Source organism: Hypanus sabinus, chromosome 3, assembly GCF_030144855.1.
Source record: "Hypanus sabinus isolate sHypSab1 chromosome 3, sHypSab1.hap1, whole genome shotgun sequence".
NCBI classification, from domain to species: domain Eukaryota; kingdom Metazoa; phylum Chordata; class Chondrichthyes; order Myliobatiformes; family Dasyatidae; genus Hypanus; species Hypanus sabinus.
This window is the reverse complement of record NC_082708.1, coordinates 1502904-1528372: the sequence shown is the minus strand read 5'-3', so window position 1 is coordinate 1528372 and position 25469 is coordinate 1502904. Positions and strand designations below refer to the sequence as shown.

The 25469-nt window shown below is 52.2% G+C and overlaps 1 protein-coding gene across 9 annotated transcripts in view; it reads left to right on the top strand.

Moving 5' to 3' along the window:
* The window catches only part of LOC132390966 (arfaptin-2-like), a 150425-nt gene extending 127641 nt beyond the window's left edge, over positions 1-22784 (top strand). For all 9 annotated transcript variants that reach the window (XM_059963514.1, XM_059963513.1, XM_059963512.1 and 6 more), the window contains one exon: positions 21358-22784. In XM_059963514.1, the coding sequence (XP_059819497.1) occupies positions 21358-21513 (156 nt within the window). In that variant the 3' untranslated portion in view covers positions 21514-22784. The remainder of the gene's footprint in view (positions 1-21357) is intronic.
* Positions 22785-25469: the final 2685 nt, after the last annotated feature.

Here is a 25469-nt window from a genome sequence, read left to right as displayed (position 1 = left end):
GAGAGAAAAGTGAAGCGATGAGGTTTGGAAAGTTGGGGATGGCCGGTATGTCTCTGCACGGGACGGGGTTGGGTGATACATTGCCACACGCAGCAGAGGTGATTACTACATCTCCACACAGGACGGGGATTGTCGTTACATCTCCACACAGGACGGGGATTGTCATTACGTCTCCACACGGGACGGGTATTGTCGGTATATTTTCTGAATGGGACAAGGATGGTCGGTGCTTCTCTCCACGGGGACGAGATGGTCAGACTGTCTCCACACAGGGCAGGGATAATCACTCTCTCTGTATGGACGGCAGGGATGGTCAGTACATCTCCGTACGAGGACGGGGATGGTCACTCAGTCTCCACACTGGACGGGGATGGTCAGTCAGTCTCCACACAGGGCAGGGATAATCACTCTCTCTGTATGGACGGCAGGGATGGTCAGTCCATCTCCACACTGGACGGAGATGGTCAGTACATCTCCGTACGAGGACGGGGATGGTCAGTCCATCTCCACACTGGACGGGGATGGTCAGTCCGTCTCCACACTGGACGGGGATGGTCAGTCCGTCTCCACACTGGACGGGGATGGTCAGTCCGTCTCCACACTGGACGGGGATGGTCAGTCAGTCTCCACACTGGACGGGGATGGTCAGTCAGTCTCCACACTGGACGGGGATGGTCAGTCCGTCTCCACACTGGACGGGGATGGTCAGTCCGTCTCCAGACTGGACGGGGATGGTCAGTCCGTCTCCACACTGGACGGGGATGGTCAGTCCGTCTCCACACTGGACGGGGATGGTCACTCAGTCTCCACACTGGACGGGGATGGTCAGTCAGTCTCCACACTGGACGGGGATGGTCATTCCGTCTCCACACTGGACGGGGATGGTCAGTCCGTCTCCACACTGGACGGGGATGGTCAGTCAGTCTCCACACTGGACGGGGATGGTCAGTCAGTCTCCACACTGGACGGGGATGGTCAGTCAGTCTCCACACTGGACGGTGATGGTCAGTCCGTCTCCACACTGGACGGGGATGGTCAGTCAGTCTCCACACTGGACGGGGATGGTCAGTCCGTCTCCACACTGGACGGGGATGGTCAGTCCGTCTCCACACTGGACGGGGATGGTCAGTCCGTCTCCACACTGGACGGGGATGGTCAGTACATCTCCGTACGAGGACGGGGATGGTCAGTCAGTCTCCACACTGGACGGGGATGGTCAGTCAGTCTCCACACTGGATGGGGATGGTCAGTCAGTCTCCACACTGGACGGGGATGGTCAGTCCGTCTCCACACTGGACGGGGATGGTCAGTCAGTCTCCACACTGGACGGGGATGGTCAGTCAGTCTCCACACTGGACGGGGATGGTCAGTCAGTCTCCACACTGGACGGGGATGGTCAGTCCGTCTCCACACTGGACGGGGATGGTCACTCAGTCTCCACACTGGACGGGGATGGTCAGTCCGTCTCCACACTGGACGGAGATGGTCAGACCGTCTCCACACTGGACGGAGATGGTCAGTCCGTCTCCACACTGGACGGGGATGGTCAGTCCGTCTCCACACTGGACGGGGATGGTCAGTCCGTCTCCTCACTGGACGGGGATGGTCACTCAGTCTCCACACTGGACGGGGATGGTCAGTCAGTCTCCACACTGGACGGGGATGGTCAGTCAGTCTCCACACTGGACGGTGATGGTCAGTCCGTCTCCACACTGGACGGGGATGGTCAGTCAGTCTCCACACTGGACGGGGATGGTCAGTCCGTCTCCACACTGGACGGGGATGGTCAGTCCGTCTCCACACTGGACGGGGATGGTCAGTCTGATCCTCACTGGACGGGGATGGTCAGTACATCTCCACAAGGGCTGGAAATGGTCATTACGTCTCCACAGTGGATAGAGATGGTCAGTACATCTCCACACTGGACGGGGATGGTCGGTACGTCTCCCACACGGGGCGGGGATGGTCAGTACGTCTCCCACACGGGGCAGGGATGGTCAGTAGGTCTCCCACACGGGGCGGAGATGGTCAGTACGTCTCCCACACGGGGCGGAGATGGTCAGTCTGTCTCCACACTGGACGGGGATGGTCAGTCAGTCTCCACACTGGACGGGGATGGTCAGTCCGTCTCCACACTGGACGGGGATGGTCAGTCAGTCTCCACACTGGACGGGGATGGTCAGTCAGTCTCCACACTGGACGGGGATGGTCAGTCCGTCTCCACACTGGACGGGGATGGTCAGTCCGTCTCCATACTGGACGGGGATGGTCAGTCAGTCTCCACACTGGACGGAGATGGTCAGTCTGTCTCCACACTGGACGGGGATGGTCAGTCTGTCTCCTCACTGGACAGGGATGGTCAGTACGTCTCCACAGTGGATAGCGATGGTCAGTACATCTCCACACTGGACGGGGATGGTCGGTACGTCTCCCACACGGGGCGGGGATGGACAGTACGTCTCACACATGGGGCAGGGATGGTCAGTAGGTCTCCCACACAGGGCGGAGATGGTCAGTACGTCTCCCACACGGGGCGGAGATGGTCAGTCTGTCTCCACACTGGACGGGGATGGTCAGTCAGTCTCCACACTGGACGGGGATGGTCAGTCAGTCTCCACACTGGACGGTGATGGTCAGTCCGTCTCCATACTGGACGGGGATGGTCAGTCCGTCTCCACACTGGACGGGGATGGTCAGTCCGTCTCCACACTGGACGGGGATGGTCAGTCCGTCTCCACACTGGACGGGGATGGTCAGTACATCTCCGTACGAGGACGGGGATGGTCAGTCAGTCTCCACACTGGACGGGGATGGTCAGTCAGTCTCCACACTGGATGGGGATGGTCAGTCAGTCTCCACACTGGACGGGGATGGTCAGTCCGTCTCCACACTGGACGGGGATGGTCAGTCAGTCTCCACACTGGACGGGGATGGTCAGTCAGTCTCCACACTGGACGGGGATGGTCAGTCAGTCTCCACACTGGACGGGGATGGTCAGTCCGTCTCGACACTGGACGGGGATGGTCACTCAGTCTCCACACTGGACGGGGATGGTCAGTCCGTCTCCACACTGGACGGAGATGGTCAGACCGTCTCCACACTGGACGGAGATGGTCAGTCCGTCTCCACACTGGACGGGGATGGTCAGTCCGTCTCCACACTGGACGGGGATGGTCAGTCCGTCTCCACACTGGACGGGGATGGTCAGTCCGTCTCCTCACTGGACGGGGATGGTCACTCAGTCTCCACACTGGACGGGGATGGTCAGTCAGTCTCCACACTGGACGGGGATGGTCAGTCAGTCTCCACACTGGACGGTGATGGTCAGTCCGTCTCCACACTGGATGGGGATGGTCAGTCAGTCTCCACACTGGACGGGGATGGTCAGTCCGTCTCCACACTGGACGGGGATGGTCAGTCCGTCTCCACACTGGACGGGGATGGTCAGTCTGATCCTCACTGGACGGGGATGGTCAGTACATCTCCACAAGGGCTGGAAATGGTCATTACGTCTCCACAGTGGATAGAGATGGTCAGTACATCTCCACACTGGACGGGGATGGTCGGTACGTCTCCCACACGGGGCGGGGATGGTCAGTACGTCTCCCACACGGGGCAGGGATGGTCAGTAGGTCTCCCACACGGGGCGGAGATGGTCAGTACGTCTCCCACACGGGGCGGAGATGGTCAGTCTGTCTCCACACTGGACGGGGATGGTCAGTCAGTCTCCACACTGGACGGAGATGGTCAGTCTGTCTCCACACTGGACGGGGATGGTCAGTCTGTCTCCTCACTGGACAGGGATGGTCAGTACGTCTCCACAGTGGATAGCGATGGTCAGTACATCTCCACACTGGACGGGGATGGTCGGTACGTCTCCCACACGGGGCGGGGATGGACAGTACGTCTCACACATGGGGCAGGGATGGTCAGTATGTCTCCCACACAGGGCGGAGATGGTCAGTACGTCTCCCACACGGGGCGGAGATGGTCAGTCTGTCTCCACACTGGACGGGGATGGTCAGTCAGTCTCCACACTGGACGGGGATGGTCAGTCAGTCTCCACACTGGACGGTGATGGTCAGTCCGTCTCCACACTGGACGGGGATGGTCAGTCCGTCTCCACACTGGACGGGGATGGTCAGTCCGTCTCCACACTGGACGGGGATGGTCAGTCCGTCTCCACACTGGACGGGGATGGTCAGTACATCTCCGTACGAGGACGGGGATGGTCAGTCAGTCTCCACACTGGACGGGGATGGTCAGTCAGTCTCCACACTGGATGGGGATGGTCAGTCAGTCTCCACACTGGACGGGGATGGTCAGTCCGTCTCCACACTGGACGGGGATGGTCAGTCCGTCTCCACACTGGACGGGGATGGTCAGTCAGTCTCCACACTGGACGGGGATGGTCAGTCAGTCTCCACACTGGACGGGGATGGTCAGTCAGTCTCCACACTGGACGGGGATGGTCAGTCCGTCTCGACACTGGACGGGGATGGTCACTCAGTCTCCACACTGGACGGGGATGGTCAGTCCGTCTCCACACTGGACGGAGATGGTCAGACCGTCTCCACACTGGACGGAGATGGTCAGTCCGTCTCCACACTGGACGGGGATGGTCAGTCCGTCTCCACACTGGACGGGGATGGTCAGTCCGTCTCCACACTGGACGGGGATAGTCAGTCCGTCTCCTCACTGGACGGGGATGGTCACTCAGTCTCCACACTGGACGGGGATGGTCAGTCAGTCTCCACACTGGACGGGGATGGTCAGTCAGTCTCCACACTGGACGGTGATGGTCAGTCCGTCTCCACACTGGACGGGGATGGTCAGTCAGTCTCCACACTGGACGGGGATGGTCAGTCCGTCTCCACACTGGACGGGGATGGTCAGTCCGTCTCCACACTGGACGGGGATGGTCAGTCTGATCCTCACTGGACGGGGATGGTCAGTACATCTCCACAAGGGCTGGAAATGGTCATTACGTCTCCACAGTGGATAGAGATGGTCAGTACATCTCCACACTGGACGGGGATGGTCGGTACGTCTCCCACACGGGGCGGGGATGGTCAGTACGTCTCCCACACGGGGCAGGGATGGTCAGTAGGTCTCCCACACGGGGCGGAGATGGTCAGTACGTCTCCCACACGGGGCGGAGATGGTCAGTCTGTCTCCACACTGGACGGGGATGGTCAGTCAGTCTCCACACTGGACGGAGATGGTCAGTCTGTCTCCACACTGGACGGGGATGGTCAGTCTGTCTCCTCACTGGACAGGGATGGTCAGTACGTCTCCACAGTGGATAGCGATGGTCAGTACATCTCCACACTGGACGGGGATGGTCGGTACGTCTCCCACACGGGGCGGGGATGGACAGTACGTCTCACACATGGGGCAGGGATGGTCAGTATGTCTCCCACACAGGGCGGAGATGGTCAGTACGTCTCCCACACGGGGCGGGGATGGTTGGTACATCTCCGCACGGGGTGGGGATGTTCAGTTGTCTCTGCACAGGGTGAGATAGGTCTGTACAGACAGACAGACATACTTTATTGATCCCGAGGGAAATCGGGTTTTGTTACAGCCGCACCAACCGAGAATAGTGAAGAAATGTAGCAATATAAAACCATAAATAATTAAATAATAATGTTGATCATGCCAAGTGGAAATAAGTCCAGGACCAGCCTATTGGCTCAGGGTGTCTGACACTCCGAGGGAGGAGTTGTAAAGTTTGATGGCCACAGGTAGGAATGACTTCCTATGATGCTCAGTGTTACATCTCGGTGGAATGAGTCTCTGGCTGAATGTACTCCTGTGCCTAACCAGTACATTATGGAGTGGATGGGAGTCATTGTCCAAGATGGCATGCAACTTGGACAGCGTCCTCTTTTCAGACACCACTGTCAGAGAGTCCAGTTCCACCCCCACAACGTCACTGGCCTTACGAATGAGTTTGTTGATTCTGTTGGTGTCTGCTACCCTCAGCCTGCTGCCCCAGCACACAACAGCAAATATGATAGCACTGGCCACCTCAGACTCGTAGAACATCCTCAGCATCGTCCGGCAGATGTTAAAGGACCTCAGTCTCCTCAGGAAATAGAGACAGCTCTGACTCTTCTTGTAGACAGCCTCAGTGTTCTTTGACCAGTCCAGTTTATTGGCCATTTGTATCCCCAGGTACTAATTCATTTCTAATTCCTAATGTACAAATTGTAATTTGTACATCACTGCATGGGCAGGTAAGATCAGTGAGACTCCCCTTGAGCAGGGATGACAGTAAGACCAAAAACAGCAAAATTGGGCCATTCATCCATCCAGTCTCTTCCACCATTCCATCATGGCTGATCCCGTACACCTGCCTTCTTTCCATGTCCTTTGATGCCCTGACCAATCAGGAAATGATCACCTTCTGCCTTAAATATACCCAAGGACTTGGCCTCCACTGCAGTCTGAGGCAGAGCATTCCACAGATTCACTACTCTGGCAAAGCAAAAATTCCTCCTTACCTCTGTTCTAAAGGGTCGCCCCCTCAATTTTCAGGCTGTGCCCCCTACTTCTGGATACCACCACCATAGGAAACATTCTCTCCACATCTGCCCTAATGCATTTTGGTAAAAGGAACAATAGTATGACTATTATCTAGATGGTGAGAAAATTCAAACATCAGAGGTGCAACTGGACTTAGGAGTCCTCGTGCATGACTTCCAGAAGGTTAATTTACAGGTTGAGTCTGTGGTAAAGAAGGCAAATGCAATGTTGGCATTTATTTCAAGGGGAATGGAATATAATAGTGAAAAGATAATGTTGAGCCTTTATAAGGCACTAATCAGGCCACACTTGGAGTGTTGTCAATAGTTTTGGGCCCCTTACCTCAGAAGTGATGTGTTGTCATTGGAGAGAGTCCAGTGGAGTTACACGAGGATGATTCCAGGAATGAAGGGGTTAACATATGAAGAGCATTTGGCAGCTTTGGGCCTGTACTCACTGGAATTAAGAAGAATGCAATGGGGTTCTCATTGAAACCTACCAAAGGGACTAGATAAGGTGGATGTGGAGAAGATGTTTCCTATTGTGGAGGGTATCCAGAACTAGAGAGCACACCCTCAAAATTGAGGGGCGACCTTTTAGAACAGCAGTAAGGAGGAATTTTTTTTAGGCAGGTGTAGGGGGTTGAGTGGGATCCGAGATCAGCCTTGATGGAATGGTGGAGAAGACTTGATGGGCTGAATGGCCTAATTCTGCTCCTATGTCTTATGGTCTAAGACCTGCTGCAATTGCAATTGAGTTTGCCTAGCACTTTTTCCTTTGTAATAGCAATGGCACTCACTCCTGCTCCCTGATACTCATAGACCCCTGGCACACTGCTAGTGTCTGCCACAGTGAAGGCAGATGCAAAGTACTCATTAAGGCATTGGCGGCAGCGCAAGGCAGTGAGTTCTTTCTCCTTGCGTGGGTTGTTTTCTTAAAAACAGTAGTCAGTGCACAGGCGTGAGAAGCATTCAAGGCATTGGCAGCACCAGAAGGCAGGCGGAGCACCACCAAACACGGTGTGTTCCTTCTCCTTGCGTGGGGGTTTTTCTTATTTCACAAATCATAAAAGAGAGTTGGCATCGAGCGGAGCTGCTGTTGTTGAGTGTGTGCCGGAGTCAGAGTGGGAACTTAGAGACTTTGACGAACAGAGGCTGACACCAAAGAAACAGGTAAGAAGGTTAGGTTTTTCCTTTAGTTATTGCTAATTTGGTCATAGTACCGTGCAGGCAGGTTGGCAGATATGGCAATGGAATGCTCCTCCTGTGGGATGTGGGGAATTCATGGAACCTGATGACTTTACCTGCTAGATTTGGATGAAGAGCATCCGGGAGGCAGAGCAATTGATGGATAAGACTTTTGAGCAGGTGGTTACACACAGAGTGCAGAACTCAGTAGATGGGTGACCACTAAGAGAGGTAAAGGGAGAAAGAAGTCAGTGCAGGGTCCCCCTGTGGCCATTCCCTTCAGCAACAGGTGTACCCCTTTGGATATTGCTAAGGGGGATGAACTATCTGGACAAGGCAGCAGCAGCATTGTGGTCGGCTCTGCGCCTCAGAAAGGTAGGGTGCAGTCATAGGGGACTCGATAGTTAGGGGAACAGATAGGAGATTCTGTGGCAGCAAAAGAAACGCCAGGATAGTGCGTTGCCTCCCGGGTGCCAGGGTTAGGCTATCCCTGAGCATTTTCAGAATATTCTTGAAGAGAAGGGTGAGCAGCCGGAGGTCGTGGTATATGTTGGTACTGATGACATAGGTAGGAGGAGGTAGAGGTCCTGTGCCCAGTAGGTTCAGGGAGTTGGGAAGGAGGTTGAAAAGCAGGACTTCCAAGGTGGTAATCTCCGGATTACTCCGGTGCCACGAGCAGGGAAGGTCAGAGCAGGAAGACAGTGCAGGTGAATGAGTGGCTGAGGAGATGGTGCTGGGGGCAGGGTTTCAAGTTCTTGGATCATTGGAACCTTTTCTGGAGAGGGGGTGACCTGTACAAGTGGGATGGGTTGCACCTGAACTGGAGGAGAACCGATATCCTAGGAGGGAGGTTTGCCAATACTATTAGGGAGGGTTTAAACAAGATTTATGGGGAGGGGGGGAACTGAAGTGAAGAGGCAGAGATGAGGCATTTGGTGCACAAGTAGTGACAGCTTGTAGGGAGTTTGTGAGGAAGGATAGACAGATATTGGAGCAAAGATGCACTCAGACAGACAGACTGAGTGCAATGATGCACTCAGATGGTTTGAGATGTGTCTGTTTTAATGCAAGGAGTATCATAAGCAAGGTGGGTGAACTTAGAGCGTGGATCAATACGTAGAACTATGACATTGGGGCCATTACAGAGACTTGGATGTCTCAGGGGCAAAAATGGCTGCTGAATGTGCCAGGCTTTAGATGTTTCAAAAAGGACAAGGAGGGAGGCAAAAGAGATGGAGTGGCATTACTAATCATGGAGGGATTGTCTACTAAGTCAGTGTGGGTGGAAGTTGGAAAGGGGCAATAAATTCTACTGGGTGTTTTTTACAGACCCCACCCCCAATAGTAACAGGGATATCGTGGAGAAGATAGGGAAGCAGATTCTGGAATGGTGCAATAATAGGGTTGTTGTGATTGGTGATTTTTACTTTCCTAATATGGGGTGGAGTTTGTTAGGTGTGTTCAGGAAGATTTCCTGATGTAATAGGAGAAGGTAGGGTTTACTGTGTAATAGAAGGTAGGGTGTACATTTTTACTGTGTACTGTACCAGCAGTTTACAGTCGAAGTGACAATAAAAAGCGACTTGACTTGAATATGTAGATAAGCCAACTAGAGGAGAGGCTGTACTTGATCTGGTATTGGGAAATGAACCTGGTCAAGTGTCAGATCTCTTGGTGGGAGAGCATTTTGGAGGTAATGACCATAGATCTATCTCCTTTACCATAGTGCTGGAGAGGGATAGGAGCAGACAATTTGGGTAAATATTTAATTGGGGTAGGGGAAAATATGATGCTATTAGGCAGAAACTTGGGAGCATGAATTGAATTGAATTTACTTTATTACTTACATCCTTCATATATATGAGGAGTAAAAATCTTTATGTTGCATCTCCAGCTAAATGTGCAATTCATAGTAATTTATAATAAATAGTATGTACAACACAACAGCCAATATAGCATAGAAATACAATTGTATTAGCATTAATTAATCAGTCTGATGGCCTGGTGGAAGAAGCTGTCCCGGAGCCTGTTGGTCCTGGCTTTTGTGCTGCGGTACCATCTCCTGGATCATAGCAGCTGGAACAGTTTGTGGTTAGGGTGACTCGGGTCCCCAATGATCCTTCAGGCCCTCTTTACACACCTGTCTTTGTAAATGTCCTGAATAGTGGGAAGTTGATATCTACAGATGTGGTGCTGTCTGCCCCACTCTCTGCAGAGTCCCGCAATTGAAGGAAGTGCAGTTCCCATACCAGGCAGTGATGGAGCTAGTCAGCATGCTCTCAATTGTGGCCCTGTAGAAAGTTCTTAGGATTTGGGGGCCCATACCAAACTTATTCAACTATCTGAGGTGAAAGGGGCATTGTTGTGCCTCTTTCACCACAGCAGGTATGTACAGACCATGTGAGATCCTCGGTGATGTTTATACCAAGGAACTGAAAAGCTGTTCTCACTCTCAACCCCAGATCCATTGATATCAATAGGGGTTAGCCTGTCTCCATTCCTCCTATAATCCACAACCAGCTCCTTTGTTTTTGCGACATTGAGGGAAAGGTTGTTTTCTTGACACCACTGTGTCAGAGAGATGACTTATTCTCTGCAGGCTGCCTCATTTATTATTTGAGCTGTGGCCAATCAGTGTAGTATCATCAAAAAAATTAATTAGCAGATTGGAGCTGTGGGTGGCAACACAGTCATGGGTATACGGAGAGTAAAGGAGGGGCAGAGGTGAGGGAGCCCACTCTTACCAGTAATCACTCTGCCAGTGATCTGACGGAAAGTCCGGGATCCAGCTACACAAGGCAGGGTGAAGGCACGGTGGGAGCAGATGTTCTCAGGGAATTGTGGCAAATTTTCAGGGATCATTTGCATGGCGTTTTGCATAGGTATGTTCCACTGAGGCAGGGAAAAGATGGTAGGGTAACAGAGCTATGATGTACAAAGGATGTAGAAAATCTAGTTAAGAAAAGGAAAGCTTACAAATGGTTCAAGAAACCAGGTACTGTTAGAGCTGTAGAAAACTACAAGGTTGCCAGGAAGGAGCTTAAGAATGAAATTAGGAGAGCTAGAAGGGGCCATGAGAAGGCCTTGGTGAGCAGGAATAAAGAAAACCCCAAGGTATTCTACAAGTATGTGAAGAGCAAGAGGATGAGGCGTGTTGGAATAGGACCAACCAAGTGCAATGGTGGAAACGTGTGCATGGAGTTGAAGGAGGCAGCGGAATGAATACTTAATGAATACTTTGCTTCAGTGTTCACGTTGGCAATGTGGGGATAACTTACAGTGGACTGAAATGCTTGAGCATATAGACATTAAGAAAGAGGATGTGCTGGAGCTGTTGAAAAGCATTGTTAGATAAATCACCACGACTGGACAAGATGTACTCTAGGCTTCTGTGGGATGTGAGAGATGAGGTAGCTGAGGCTCTGGTGATGGCCTTTGCATCATCAATCGGGACGGGAGAAGTACTGGAGGATTGGAGGGCTGCAAATGTTGTTCCCTTGTTCAAGAAAGGGAGTAGAGATAACCCAGGAAATTATAGACCAGTGAGTCTTACTTCAGTGGTGGGCAAGTTGAAGTTCCTGAGAGGCAGGATTTATGAGCATTTGGAGAGACATAAACTTATTAGGGATAGTCAGAGTAGCTTTATCGAGGGCAGGTCATGCCTTATGAACCTGATTGAGCAGTAGATACAGTGTATATGGATTTCAGTAAGGCATTTGATAAGGTATCCCATGCAAGGTTCGTTCAGAAAGTAAGAAGGCATGGCATCCAAGGAGACCTTGCTTTGTGGATCAAGAATTTGCTTGCCCACAGCAGGCAAAGGGTGGTTGTTGATGGTTCGTATTCTGCATGGAGGTTGGTGACCAGTGGAGTTCTGCAGGGATTTGTTCTGGGACCCCTCCTTGTGATTTTTATCAATGACCTAGATGAAGAAGTTAGTAGGTTTGCTGATGACACAAAGGATGGGGGTGTAATGCATAGTCTGGAGGGTTATCAGAGGTAACAGCAGGTGATTGATAGGATGCAGAACTGTGCTAAGAAGTGGCAAATGGAGTTCATTTTGGTAGATCAAATTTGAAGGCAAAACATAATAGTGGCAAGACTCTTGGCAGTGTGAAGGATCAGAGAGATCTTGGGGCCCGTGTTCATAGGACACTCAAAGTTGCTCTGCAGGTTGACAGTGTTGTTAAGAAGGTGTGTTGGCCTTCATCAACCATGGGATTGAGTTCAAGAGCCATGAGGTAATGTTACAGCTATACAAGACCTTGGTCAGACACCCCACTTGGAGTACTGTGTTCATTTCTGGTCACCTCACTACAGGAAGAATGATGCTATAGAGAGAGTGAGAGGAGATTTATAAGGATGTTGCCTGGATTATGGGTTGAGTGCATGTTGGTGGGACTAGGTGAGAGTAAGCGTTCGGCACGGACTAGAAGGGCCGAGGTGGCCTGTTTCCATGCTGTAATTGTTATATGGTTATATTGATTGGAGAGCATGCTTTATGCAAATAGGTTGAGTGAACTTGGCCATTTCTCCTTGAAGTGATGGAGAATGAGACGTGACCTGATCAAGGTATATAAGATGATGAGAAGCATTGATTAAGTGGATAGCCAGAGGCTTTTTCCCAGGGCTGAAATGGCTAACACAAGGGAGCATAGTTTACAGTGCTTGGAAGTGGGTGCAGGTGGAATGTCAGAGGTAAGTTTGTCACACAGAGAGTGGTGAGTGCGTGGAATGTATCTTCCTCCAATTCATCTGGATAAGCTCCTCTCTCATGCCTCTATAATTCCTTTGATTCCATTGCGATACTAATACATGAGACTTATGCTTCTCCCTCACAAATTACAGTATGAATTCAATCATATTATGATCACTGTCTCTTGAGGGTTCCTTTACATTAAGCTCCCTAATAGGATCTGGGTTATTACACAACACCCAATCTAAGATGGCTTTTCCCTGAGTAAGCTCAAGCACAATCTGCTCTAAAAAGCCATCTTGTAGGCATTCAACAAATTCCCTCTCTTGTGATCTGACACCAACCTGATTTTCCCAATCCCCTTGCATATTGAAGTCCCCCATTACCATTGTGACATTACCCTTATGATGTGCCCTTTCCAGTTCCCTTTGCATCTCAACCCCACATCTTGGCTGCTATTTGAAAGCCTGTATATGAATCCCATGATTGGTTATTTTTAACCCTTGCAATTTCTTAACTACAAAGATTCAACATTCTCTGACCCTATGTTAACTCTTACTAAAGATGTAAATCCATCTCCTACCAACAGTGCCACACCATGCACATGCCTTCCTGCCTGTTCTTTCAATACAAAGTATATCATTTGATGTTAAGCTCCCAACTATGGCCTTCTTTCAGCCACAACTAAGTGATGCCTACAATGTCATACCGACCGATCTCTATTTGCGCCATGAGTTTGTCCACCTTATTCCAAGTGTGTATTTAAATACGGCACCTTCAGTCCTGCATTCTTTGTCCTTTTGAATTTTGTCTCTGTGGTACAATTTAACACAGGTCCCACCTGCTCCAAAAGTGGTCCCAATTATCCAGAAATCTGAATCTGAGCTCCCTGCTCCAATTCTTCAGCAAAGCATTTTTCTGGCACCTCATTCTATTCCTATTCTCACTGTGCTGTGGCACAGGCAGCAATCTCGTATTTACTACTTAGGAGGTCCTGCTTCTCAGCTTCCTTTGTAACTCCCTGTATTCTTTTTTCAGGATCTCCTTTTTCTTCCTATGTCATTGGTACCAATATATACCACGACTTCTGGCTGCTGTCCCTCCCTTTTCAGGATATTGTGGACATGTCCAGAAACACCTTGGACCCTGACACTTGAGAGGCAAATTACCATCCCTGTTCCCTTTTCGCATCCACAATATCCCTATCTATGCTCCTGATTTTAGAATCCCCTATTACTGCTGCCATCCTCTTCAGTTCCCAACCCTTCTGAGCCACAGGGCCAGACTCTGTGCCAGAGACATGATCGCTGTTGCTGGTCCAGGTAGGACGCCCTCCAACACTACTTAAAATGGGGGGATGACTAGAGGGGTACTCTCTTCTATCTGACGTACTCCCTTCCTTCTCTTAATAGTCACCCGTTTATGTGTCTCCTGTAGCCTCGGGGTGACTACCTCCTTGTAGCTCCTGTTTATCATTGTTTCCCTAACAAGCTGAAGGTCATCAAGCTGCAGCACCAGTTCCCCAACACAGTCAGTCTCCTCACAGGGTGAGATATGGGATCAGTTCATTCCAAAGAGGAAGAAAGATTCTAAGGGGAGTAGGGGGCGACTGTGGCTGACAAAGGAAGTCAAAGACAGTATAAAAATAAAAGAGAAGAAGTATAACATAGTAAAGATGAGCAGGAAGCCAGAGGATTGGGAAAGTTTTAAAGAGGAACAGAAGATAACTAAAAAGGCAATACTGGGAGAAAAGATGAGGTGCGAAGATAAGCTAGCCAAGAATATAAAGGAGAATAGTAAAAGCTTCTTTAGGTATGTGAAGAGGAAAAAATTAGTTAAGACCAAAGTTGGGCCCTTGAAGACAGAAACAGGTGAATTTATTATGGGGAACAAGGAAACAGCAGACAAGTTGAACAGTTACTTTGGATCTGTCTTCACTAGGGAAGACACAAACAATCTCCCAGATGTAATAGTGGCCAGAGGACCTAGGGTAATGGAGGAACTGAAGGAAATTCACATTAGGCAGAAAACGGTTTTGGGCAGACTGATGGGACTGAAGGCTGATAAATCCTCAGGGCCCGATGGCCTGCATCCCAGGGTACTTAAGGAACTAGCTCTAGAAATCGTGGACGCATTGGTAATCATTTTCCAATGTTCTATAGTTTCAGGATCAGTTCCTGTGGATTGGAGGGTAGCTAATGTTATCCCACTTTTTAAGAAAGGAGGGAGAGAGAAAACAGAATTATAGACCAGTTAGCCTGACATCAGTGGTGGGGAAGATGCTGGAGTCAATTATAAAAGATGAAATAGTGGCACATTTGGATAGCAGTAACAGGATCAGTCCGAGTCAGCATGGATTTACAAAGGGGAAATCATGCTCGACTAATCTTCAGGAATTTTTTGAGGATGTAACTATGAAAATGGACAAGGGAGAGCCAGTGGATGCAGTGTACCTGGACTTTCAGAAAGCCATTGATAAGGTCTCACATAGGAGATTAATGGGCAAAATTAGAGCACATGGTATTGGGGGTAGGGTACTGACATGGATAGAAGATTGGTTGGCAGACAGGAAACAGAGAGTAGGGATTAACGGGTCCCTTTCAGAATGGCAGGCAGTGACTAGTGGGGTACAGCAAGGCTCGGTGCTGGGACCGCAGCTATTTACAATATACATTAATGATTTAGATGAAGGGATTAAAAGTAACATTAGCAAATTTGCAGATGACACAAAGCTGGGTGGCAGTGTGAAATGTGAGGAGGATGTTATGAGAATGCAAGGTGACTTGGACAGGTTGGGTGCATGGGCAGATGCAGTTTAATGTGGATAAATGTGAGGTTATTCACTTTGGTGGCACGAACAGGAAGGCAGATTGCTATCTGAATGGTGTCAAGTGAGGAAAAGGGGAAATACAACGAGATCTAGGTGTCCTTGTTCATCAGTCACTGAAAGTAAGCATGCAGGTACAGCAGGTAGTGAAGAAAGCTAATGGCATGTTGGCCTTCGTAACAAGAGGAGTTGAGTATAGGAGCAAAGAGGTCTTTCTGCAGTTGTACAGGGCCCTGGTGAGACCACACCTGGAGTATTGTGTGCAATTTTGGTCTCCAAATTTGAGGAAGGACATTCTTGCTATTGAGGGAGTGCAGCGTAGGTTCACGAGGTTAATTCCCGAGATGGCAGGACTATCGTATGTTGAAAAATTGGAGCAACTGGGGTTGTATACACTGGAATTTGGAAGGAAGAGAGGGGATCTGATTGAAACACATAAGATTATTAAGGGACTGGACACACTAGAGGCAGGAAGCATGTTCCCAGTGTTGGGGGAGTCCAGCACCAGAGGACACAGTTTAAAAATGAGGAGTAGGCCATTAGGAATGGAGTTGAGGAAAAACTTTTTTACCCAAAGAGTTGTGGATCTGTAGAATGCTCTGCCTCAGAGGGCAGTGGAGGCCAATTCTCTGGATGCTTTCAAGAAAGAGTTAGATAGAGCTCTTAAAGATAGCGGAGTCAAGGGATATGGGGAGAAGGCAGGAACGGGGTACTGATTGTGGATGATCAGCCATGATCACAGTGAATAGAGGTGCTGGCTCAAAGGGCCGAAGGGCCTGCTCCTGCACTTATTGTCTATTGTCTCTTGTAACCGCATGGGGGGGTGCAGGAATGGTCAGTACGTCACCTCACGGGGGTGGGGGATGGTCAGTACGTCACCTCACGGGGGTGGGGGATGGTCAGTACGTCACCTCACGGGGGTGGGGGATGGTCAGTACGTCACCTCACGGGGGTGGGGGATGGTCAGTACGTCACCTCACGGGGGTGGGGGGTGGTCAGTGCGTCACCTCACGGGGGTGGGGGGTGGTCAGTACGTCACCTCACGGGGGTGGGGGATGGTCAGTACGTCACCTCACGGGGGTGGGGGATGGTCAGTACGCAACCTCACGGGGGAAGGGATGGTCAGTACGTCACCTCACGGGGGTGGGGGATGGTCAGTACGTCACCTCACGGGGGTGGGGGATGGTCAGTACGTCACCTCACGGGGGTGGGGGATGGTCAGTACGTCACCTCACGGGGGTGGGTGGTGGTTCGGTACGTCACCTCACGGGGGTGGGGGATGGTCAGTACGTCACCTCACGGGGGTGGGGGGTGGTCAGTGCGTCACCTCACGGGGGTGGGGGGTGGTCAGTACGTCACCTCACGGGGGTGGGGGATGGTAAGTACGTCACCTCACGGGGGTGGGGGGTGGTCAGTACGTCACCTCACGGGGGTGGGGGGTGGTCAGTACGTCACCTCACGGGGGTGGGGGGTGGTCAGTACGTCACCTCACGGGGGTGGGGGGTGGTCAGTACGTCACCTCACGGGGGTGGGGGGTGGTCAGTACGTCACCTCACGGGGGTGGGGGATGGTCAGTACGTCACCTCACGGGGGTGGGGGATGGTCAGTACGTCACCTCACGGGGGTGGGGGGTGGTCAGTACGTCACCTCACGGGGGTGGGGGATGGTCGGTACGTCACCTCACGGGGGTGGGGGGTGGTCGGTGCGTCACCTCACGGGGGTGGGGGGTGGTTCGGTACGTCACCTCACGGGGCTGGGGGATGGTCAGTACGTCACCTCACGGGGGTGGGGGATGGTCAGTACGTCACCTCACGGGGGTGGGGGGTGGTCAGTACGTCACCTCACGGGGGTGGGGGGTGGTCAGTACGTCACCTCACGGGGGAAGGGATGGTCAGTACGTCACCTCACAGGGGTGGGGGGTGGTCAGTACGTCACCTCACGGGGGTGGGGGGTGGTCGGTACGTCACCTCACGGGGGTGGGGGGTGGTCAGTACGTCACCTCACGGGGGTGGGGGGTGGTCAGTGCGTCACCTCACGGGGCTGGGGGGTGGTCGGTACGTCACCTCACGGGGGTGGGGGGTGGTCGGTACGTCACCTCACGGGGGTGGGGGGTGGTCAGTACGTCACCTCACGGGGGAAGGGATGGTCAGTACGTCACCTCACGGGGGTGGGGGATGGTCGGTACGTCACCTCACAGGGGTGGGTGGTGGTTCGGTACGTCACCTCACGGGGGTGGGGGGTGGTCAGTACGTCACCTCACGGGGGTGGGGGGTGGTCAGTACGTCACCTCACGGGGGTGGGGGATGGTCAGTACGTCACCTCACGGGGGTGGGGGATGGTCAGTACGTCACCTCACGGGGGTGGGGGGTGGTCAGTACGTCACCTCACGGGGGTGGGGGGTGGTCGGTACGTCACCTCACGGGGGTGGGGGGTGGTCGGTACGTCACCTCACGGGGGTGGGGGGTGGTCGGTACGTCACCTCACGGGGGTGGGGGTGGTCGGTACGTCACCTCACGGGGGTGGGGGGTGGTCGGTACGTCACCTCACGGGGGTGGGGGGTGGTCGGTGCGTCACCTCACGGGGCTGGGGGGTGGTCGGTACGTCACCTCACGGGGGTGGGGGGTGGTCGGTACGTCACCTCACGGGGGTGGGGGGTGGTCGGTACGTCACCTCACGGGGGTGGGGGGTGGTCGGTACGTCACCTCACGGGGGTGGGGGGTGGTCGGTACGTCACCTCACGGGGGAAGGGATGGTCAGTACGTCACCTCACGGGGGTGGGGGGTGGTCAGTACGTCACCTCACGGGGGTGGGGGGTGGTCAGTACGTCACCTCACGGGGGAAGGGATGGTCAGTACGTCACCTCACGGGGGTGGGGGATGGTCGGTACGTCACCTCACGGGGGTGGGTGGTGGTTCGGTACGTCACCTCACGGGGGTGGGGGGTGGTCAGTACGTCACCTCACGGGGGTGGGTGGTGGTTCGGTACGTCACCTCACGGGGGTGGGGGATGGTCGGTACGTCACCTCACAGGGGTGGGTGGTGGTTCGGTACGTCACCTCACGGGGGTGGGGGGGTGGTCAGTACGTCACCTCACGGGGGTGGGGGGTGGTCAGTACGTCACCTCACGGGGGTGGGGGATGGTCAGTACGTCACCTCACGGGGGTGGGGGATGGTCAGTACGTCACCTCACGGGGGTGGGGGGTGGTCAGTACGTCACCTCACGGGGGTGGGGGGTGGTCAGTACGTCACCTCACGGGGGTGGGGGGTGGTCAGTACGTCACCTCACGGGGGAGGGGGTGGTCAGTACGTCACCTCACGGGGGTGGGGGGTGGTCAGTACGTCACCTCACGGGGGTGGGGGGTGGTCAGTACGTCACCTCACTGGGGTGGGGGGTGGTCAGTGCGTCACCTCACGGGGGTGGGGGGTGGTCAGTACGTCACCTCACGGGGGTGGGGGGTGGTCAGTGCGTCACCTCACGGGGGTGGGGGGTGGTCAGTGCGTCACCTCACGGGGGAAGGGATGGTCAGTACGTCACCTCACGGGGGTGGGGGATGGTCAGTACGTCACCTCACGGGGGTGGGGGATGGTCAGTACGTCACCTCACGGGGGTGGGGGGTGGTCAGTGCGTCACCTCACGGGGGTGGGTGGTGGTTCGGTACGTCACCTCACGGGGGTGGGGGATGGTCGGTACGTCACCTCACGGGGGAAGGGATGGTCAGTACGTCACCTCGTGGGGGAAGGGATGGTCAGTACGTCACCTCGTGGGGACAGGGATGGTCAGTACGTCTCCATGTGGGGACAGGGATGGTCAGTGCGTCACCTCATGGGGGAAGGGATGGTCAGTACGTCACCTCGTGGGGGAAGGGATGGTCAGTACGTCACCTCGTGGGGACAGGGATGGTCAGTACGTCTCCATGTGGGGACAGGGATGGTCAGTACGTCTCCTCGTGGGGACAGGGATGGTCAGTACGTCTCCATGTGGGGACAGGGATGGTCAGTACGTCTCCTCGTGGGGACAGGGATGGTCAGTACGTCTCCATGTGGGACAGGGATGGTCAGTACGTCTCCATGTGGGGACAGGGATGGTCAGTACGTCTCCATGTGGGGACAGGGATGGTCAGTACGTCTCCATGTGGGGACAGGGATGGTCAGTACGTCTCCTCGTGGGGACAGGGATGGTCAGTACGTCTCCATGTGGGGACAGGGATGGTCAGTACGTCTCCTCGTGGGGACAGGGATGGTCAGTACGTCTCCATGTGGGGACAGGGATGGTCAGTACATCTCCTCGTGGGGACAGGGATGGTCAGTACGTCTCCATGTGGGGACAGGGATGGTCAGTACGTCTCCATGTGGGGACAGGGATGGTCAGTACATCTCCTAGTGGGGATACGGATGGTCAGTATGTCTCCTCGTGGGGACAGGGATGGTCAGTACATCTCCATGTGGGGACAGGGATGGTCAGTACGTCTCCATGTGGGGACAGGGATGGTCAGTACGTCTCCTCGTAGGGACAGGGATGGTCAGTACGTCTCCATGTAGGGACAGGGATGGTCAGTACGTCCCCATGTGGGGACAGGGATGGTCAGTACGTCTCCTCGTGGGGACAGGGATGGTCAGTACGTCTCCTCGTGGGGACAGGGATGGTCAGTACGTCTCCATGTGGGGACAGGGATGGTCAGTACGTCTCCTCGTGGGGACAGGGATGGTCAGTACGTCTCCTCGTGGGGACAGGGATGGTCAGTACGTCTCCTCGTGGGGATAGGGATGGTCAGTACATCTCCATGTGGGGACAGGGATGGTCAGTACGTCTCCATGTGGGGACAGGGATGGTCAGTACGTCTCCTCGTGGGGACAGGGATGGTCAGTACGTCTCCTCGGGATACGGATGGTCAGTACGTCTCCTCGTGGGGACACGGATGGTCAGTACGTCTCCTCGTGGGGATACGGATGGTCAGTACGTCTCCTCGTGGGGACAGGGATGGTCAGTACGTCTCCATGTGGGGACAGGGATGGTCAGTACGTCTCCTCGTGGGGACACGGATGGTCAGTACGTCTCCTCGTGGGGACACGGATGGTCAGTACGTCTCCTCGTGGGGATACGGATGGTCAGTACGTCTCCTCGTGGGGACAGGGATGGTCAGTACGTCTCCTCGTGGGGACAGGGATGGTCAGTACGTCTCCTCGTGGGGACAGGGATGGTCAGTATGTCTCCATGTGGGGACAGGAATGGTCAGTACGTCTCCATGTGGGGGCATAAATCCTACCTCACTTATTGTACTGGGATTCTTGTGGAGGAAACCAAGAACATTTATAAACTAAAGGAAGTTTATAAACTAAGAGGAATTGAGTATAGGAGTAAAGAGGTCCTTCTGCAGCTGTACAGGGCCCTGGTGAGACCCCACCTGGAGTATTGTTTGCAATTTTGGTCTCCAAATTTGAGGAAGGACATTCTTGCTATTGAGGGGGTGCAGCATAGGTTCACAAGGTTAATTCCCGGAATGGCAGGACTGTCATATGTTGAAAGACTGGCGCGACTGGGCTTGTATACACTGGAATTTAGAAGGATGAGAGGGGATCTGATTGAAACATATAAGATTATTAAGGGATTGGACACACTGGAGGCAGGAAACATGTTCCCGCTGATGGGTGAGTCCAGAACTAGAGGCCACAGTTTAAGAATAAGGGGTAGGCCATTTAGAACAGAGATGCGGAAAAACTTTTTCACCCAGGGAGTGGTGGATATGTGGAATGCTCTGCCCCAGAAGGCAGTGGAGGCCAAGTCTCTGGATGCATTCAAGAGAGAGTTCGATAGAGCTCTTATAGATAGCAGGGTCAAGGGATATGGGGAGAGGGCAGGAACGCGGTACTGATTGTGGATGATCAGCCATGATCACAGTGAATGGCGGTGGTGACTAGAAGGGCCGAATGGCCTACTCCTGCACCTACTGTCTATTGTCTATCGAAGTATTAGACATTGTCCGTGTGGATTTTAGAGAGATGAGGTCAATCTAGGCCCACTAGTGGGTAAGGGTAAGGGTAAGGGTCAGTTTGGCTAACATTGGCTGAGTCTGGTAGCCTGGGTTTTGTGTACTGACTTGTCTGTATCTGTTCCTATAGGTGAAAGTAATGCATAAACAACTTCTCCTCTTCCACAACGCCATCTCTGCCTACTTTGCGGGCAACCAGCAGCAGTTGGAGCAGACGCTGAAGCAGTTTAACGTGAAGCTGAAAGCGCCGAGCTCAGAGAAGCCATCCTGGCTGGAGGAGCAGTGAAGGTTCAGCGATAGGCAAGTGCGATGTTCCAGCATTAGTGGCAGCACCAAACACAGACAGCTGCATTAAAGAGACCAACACAAACACCTGTCCAAGGCTTGTCTGTTTGATCCAACTCAAACATGTTAGAAATTTAGGGAAATTTCCTCGTTGCTTCAAGTTGAATCATTTCCGATTTCATGCCTTCATAATCTTCCTACAAAATATAACACTATGGAGCAATGGGAGAGTGTGTGACCCCCTCCCAACAAAGCCCTGGTTTGTACATAAACTGACTCAAGAGGCAGCCCTCTCTTGCCACTCCCCAGCCTCTCGGCCTTGTGCTATTGTACCAGGCAGGGTAGGTATCTCCCTCCTGGCACCCCCTTCCCCACCAACCTCTTAGCCTTGCGCTGTTGTTGTATCTGTCAGGGCAGGCATCTCTCTCCTGCACCCCCACCCCCCAACCTCTTAGCCTTGTGCTATTGTTGTATCTGTCAGGGCAGGCATCTTTCTCTTGCACCCCCACCCCCCAACCTCTCGGCCTTGTGCTGTTGTTGTACCAGGCAGGGTAGGCATCTTTCTCCTGCAACCCCCCCACCGGGCCTTGGGGCTGTTGTACCTGGCAGTGGTGACGGTTCTCTCCTGACACCCCCTCTTTCACCACCCCTAATCTCTTAGCCTTGGGGCTGTCGTCATACCTGGGAATTGGGCAGTTTCAGTGGGAGCTGACTTGTGGTGATGGGGTTCGCTGGTCACAACCACTGTGGGCAGTCAGTCGGATCTGGTACATTTTAGTGCCGAGCTGCCCCATTGCAGGGGTGCAGGGTGGGGAGGGTTTGGCTAGGCATAGACCGCCTCAGGTGGATATACACCTGGAGCTGACACAGACCAGCAGATGGGTGATTTCCGCCGCTGTGTGCTAAGACTAAGGGGAGTTATGATCCACTGGTAACGGGATCCCTGGTTTTGGAATTGTTAGCAGGGTGTGGGTTCTGTGTGTATTAAAAATTATCTATAACTACATTTTCTGTACTGCGCTGTTTGTGATTATTTAAATTTATTAATATATAAAGAAACACATTCTGGTATAGAGTGGATTTACTGGAAGTTGGTCCATTGAGGGTTTGTGGGGGTTGGAGACAACTTGCCTCGCACACAGTGGTCCCGTCCTATCAGTGGACTATTACATATTTCCAGAATTTTGTTTTATAATCTCATTATCAAGTGGGGCATTTTTTTAAAGTTTCACTTCCATCACAATTGGAGGGATTAAACTGTGAGTTGCTCAATGTTGTTGGTTGTTTTATTTTCAGTCCTTGTGTCACAGTTGATAAGGGTGGAGTCTGAGCAAATATGCAGGCAGCTGCCTGGCCTCGGGAGTGAACGGCTCACCGCAGCTCCTAACAGAGGTACAAGTCTGGTCGCGTTATGAGGTGCTTGTATCTGGTACCGAGAGGAGATTGGCCCCAGCTTGTGGGAGCTGAATACTGGAACTGGTTTATTATTGTCACATGTATCGAGACAGAGTGAAAAGTTTGTCATACAGATCAGATCATTACAGTGTATTGAGGTGGTTGTCCATTGTATCCAACAATGACAGGAGACCTGTGTGGGAGAATTTTTAAAGTGGAAAAGCCATTGCACTGCGGCAGTTCCACACTCTTGACCTTTAAAGTCCAGGTCCAGCAGTACAAGTAGTCATCATAAACTAGGGTCTTCCCTGGTTGCAGTGGATGACCTTGACTCCTATGCCTTGTTATGCCCTTCGCTCTCCACAGAGCATTGCAGAAACATCTTCCTGGCTATTGGATCTTACTGTAGATCTCATTCGCCCAGTTGGCCAAAGCTGACTTGGTGTGCTAGGACAGGCATGTTCCTGTTTCTATAAGCTCTGTTGGCTACCCTCGCCTGGGCAAGACCTGTTAAATGGTGTACCGGGATGTGGCTACTGTCACATGCCAACAGCTTCTTGGAGCCTTGGGTGGGAGCTGAGTACCTGGTAGGGACCAACGGTGTGTGAGCTATCTGCAGAATGGATATGAAAAGCCCTATCACCGGAGATGCTACTCTGGACACCCCACGTTTAGGGAGAACAAGGTAAAACAATAACAATGCAGAGTAAAGTATTAACAGTGACAGAGAAAATGCAGTGTGGGCAGATAATAAGGTGTAGGGCATACATTCATCCTCAGAGGATATGAGGCTAAAGCCAAAGGGATAGGATCTAATGGGATCCTGAGGGACAACTTTTTCATGGTGTGTATATGGGATGGGCTGCCCCAGGGGCTTTTGTGCTCTGAGCTTACCTTCTAGCTGGGTACTTGGAACTTGCAGGACTGCGTACTGAATTTTCCAACTTTAGGTAACTCGTATTTTTTTCCATTTGATTATGGGCTAATTCCTTTAATCTTTTCTAAACTTTTTAAAACTAATTTGCAAGGGGGATGGGACCTGGAGCGATAGAGCAGTGAAAGAAGTGCATGGAGTAAAGCCAGATCTAACATATAGAGAGGCTTTGAGGAAAGAGAAGCAGAATAAAGGATGTAAAGGTAGTAAGGTAGAAGGGCTAAAGTGTGTGTACTTCAATGCAAGAAGCATCAGGAACAAAGGTGGTGAACTGAGAGCTTGGGTACTTACATGGAATTATGATGTAGTGGCCATTACAGAGACTTGGCTGGCACCAGGGCAGGAATGGATTCTCAATATTCCTGGATTTCAGTGCTTTAAAAGGGATAGAGGGGGGGAAAGCAGAGGAGGAGTGGCATTACTGGTCAGGGATACTATTACAGCTGCAGAAAGGGTGGGTAATGCAGCAGGATCCTCTTTTGAGTCAGTATGGGTAAAAGTCAGGAACAGGAAGGGAGCAGATACACTACTGGGGGTATTCTATAGGCCCCTGGTAGCAGCAGAGATACCGAGGAGCAGATTGGGAGGCAGATATTGGAAAGGTGCAAAAATAACAGGGTTGTTATCATGGGTGACTTTAACTTCCCTAATATTGATTGACACTTGTTTAGTTCCAAGGGTTTAGATGGGGCAGGGTTTGTTAAGTGTGTCCAGGATGGATTCCTGTCACAGTATGTTGACAGACCGACTAGGTGGAATGCCATACTAGATCTAGTATTAGGTAACGAGCCAGGTCTGGTCACAGATCTGTCAGTGGGTGAGCATCTGGGGGACAGTGATCACTGCTCCCTGGCCTTTAGCATTATCATGGAAAAGGATAGAATCTGAGAGGACAAGAAAATTTTTAATTGGGGAAGGGCAAGTTATGAGGCTATAAGGCTGGAACTTGCAGGTGTGAATTGGGATGATGTTTTCACAGGGAAATGTACTATGGACATGTGGTCGATGTTTAAGGATCTTTTGCAGGATGTTAGGGATAAATTTGTCCTTGTGAGGAAGATAAGGAATGGTAGGGTGAAGGAACCATGGGTGACAAGTGAAGTGGAAAATCTAGTCAGGTGGAAGAAGGCAGCATACATGAGGTTTAGGAAGCAAGGATCAGATGGGTCTATTGAGGAATATAGGGTAGCAAGAAAGGAGCTTAAGAAGGGGCTGAGGAGAGCAAGAAGGGGGCATGAAAAGGCCTTGGCAAGTAGGGTAAAGGAAAACCCCAAGGCATTCTTCAATTATGTGAAGAACAAAAGGATGACAGGAGGAAGATAGGACCGATTAGAGATAAAAGTGGGAAGATGTGCCTGGAGGCTGTGGAAGTGAGCAAGGTCCTCAATGAATACTTCTCTTCGGTATTCACCACTGAGAGGGAACTTGATGGTGAGGACAATATGAGTGAGGCTGATGTTCTGGAGCATGTTGATATTAAGGGTGAGGAGGTGTTGGAGTTGTTATAATACATTAGGACGGATAAGTCCCCGGGGCCTGATGGAATATTCCCCAGGCTGCTCCACTAGGTGAGGGAAGAGATTGCGGAGCCTCTGGCTAGGATCTTTATGTCCTCGTTGTCCACAGGA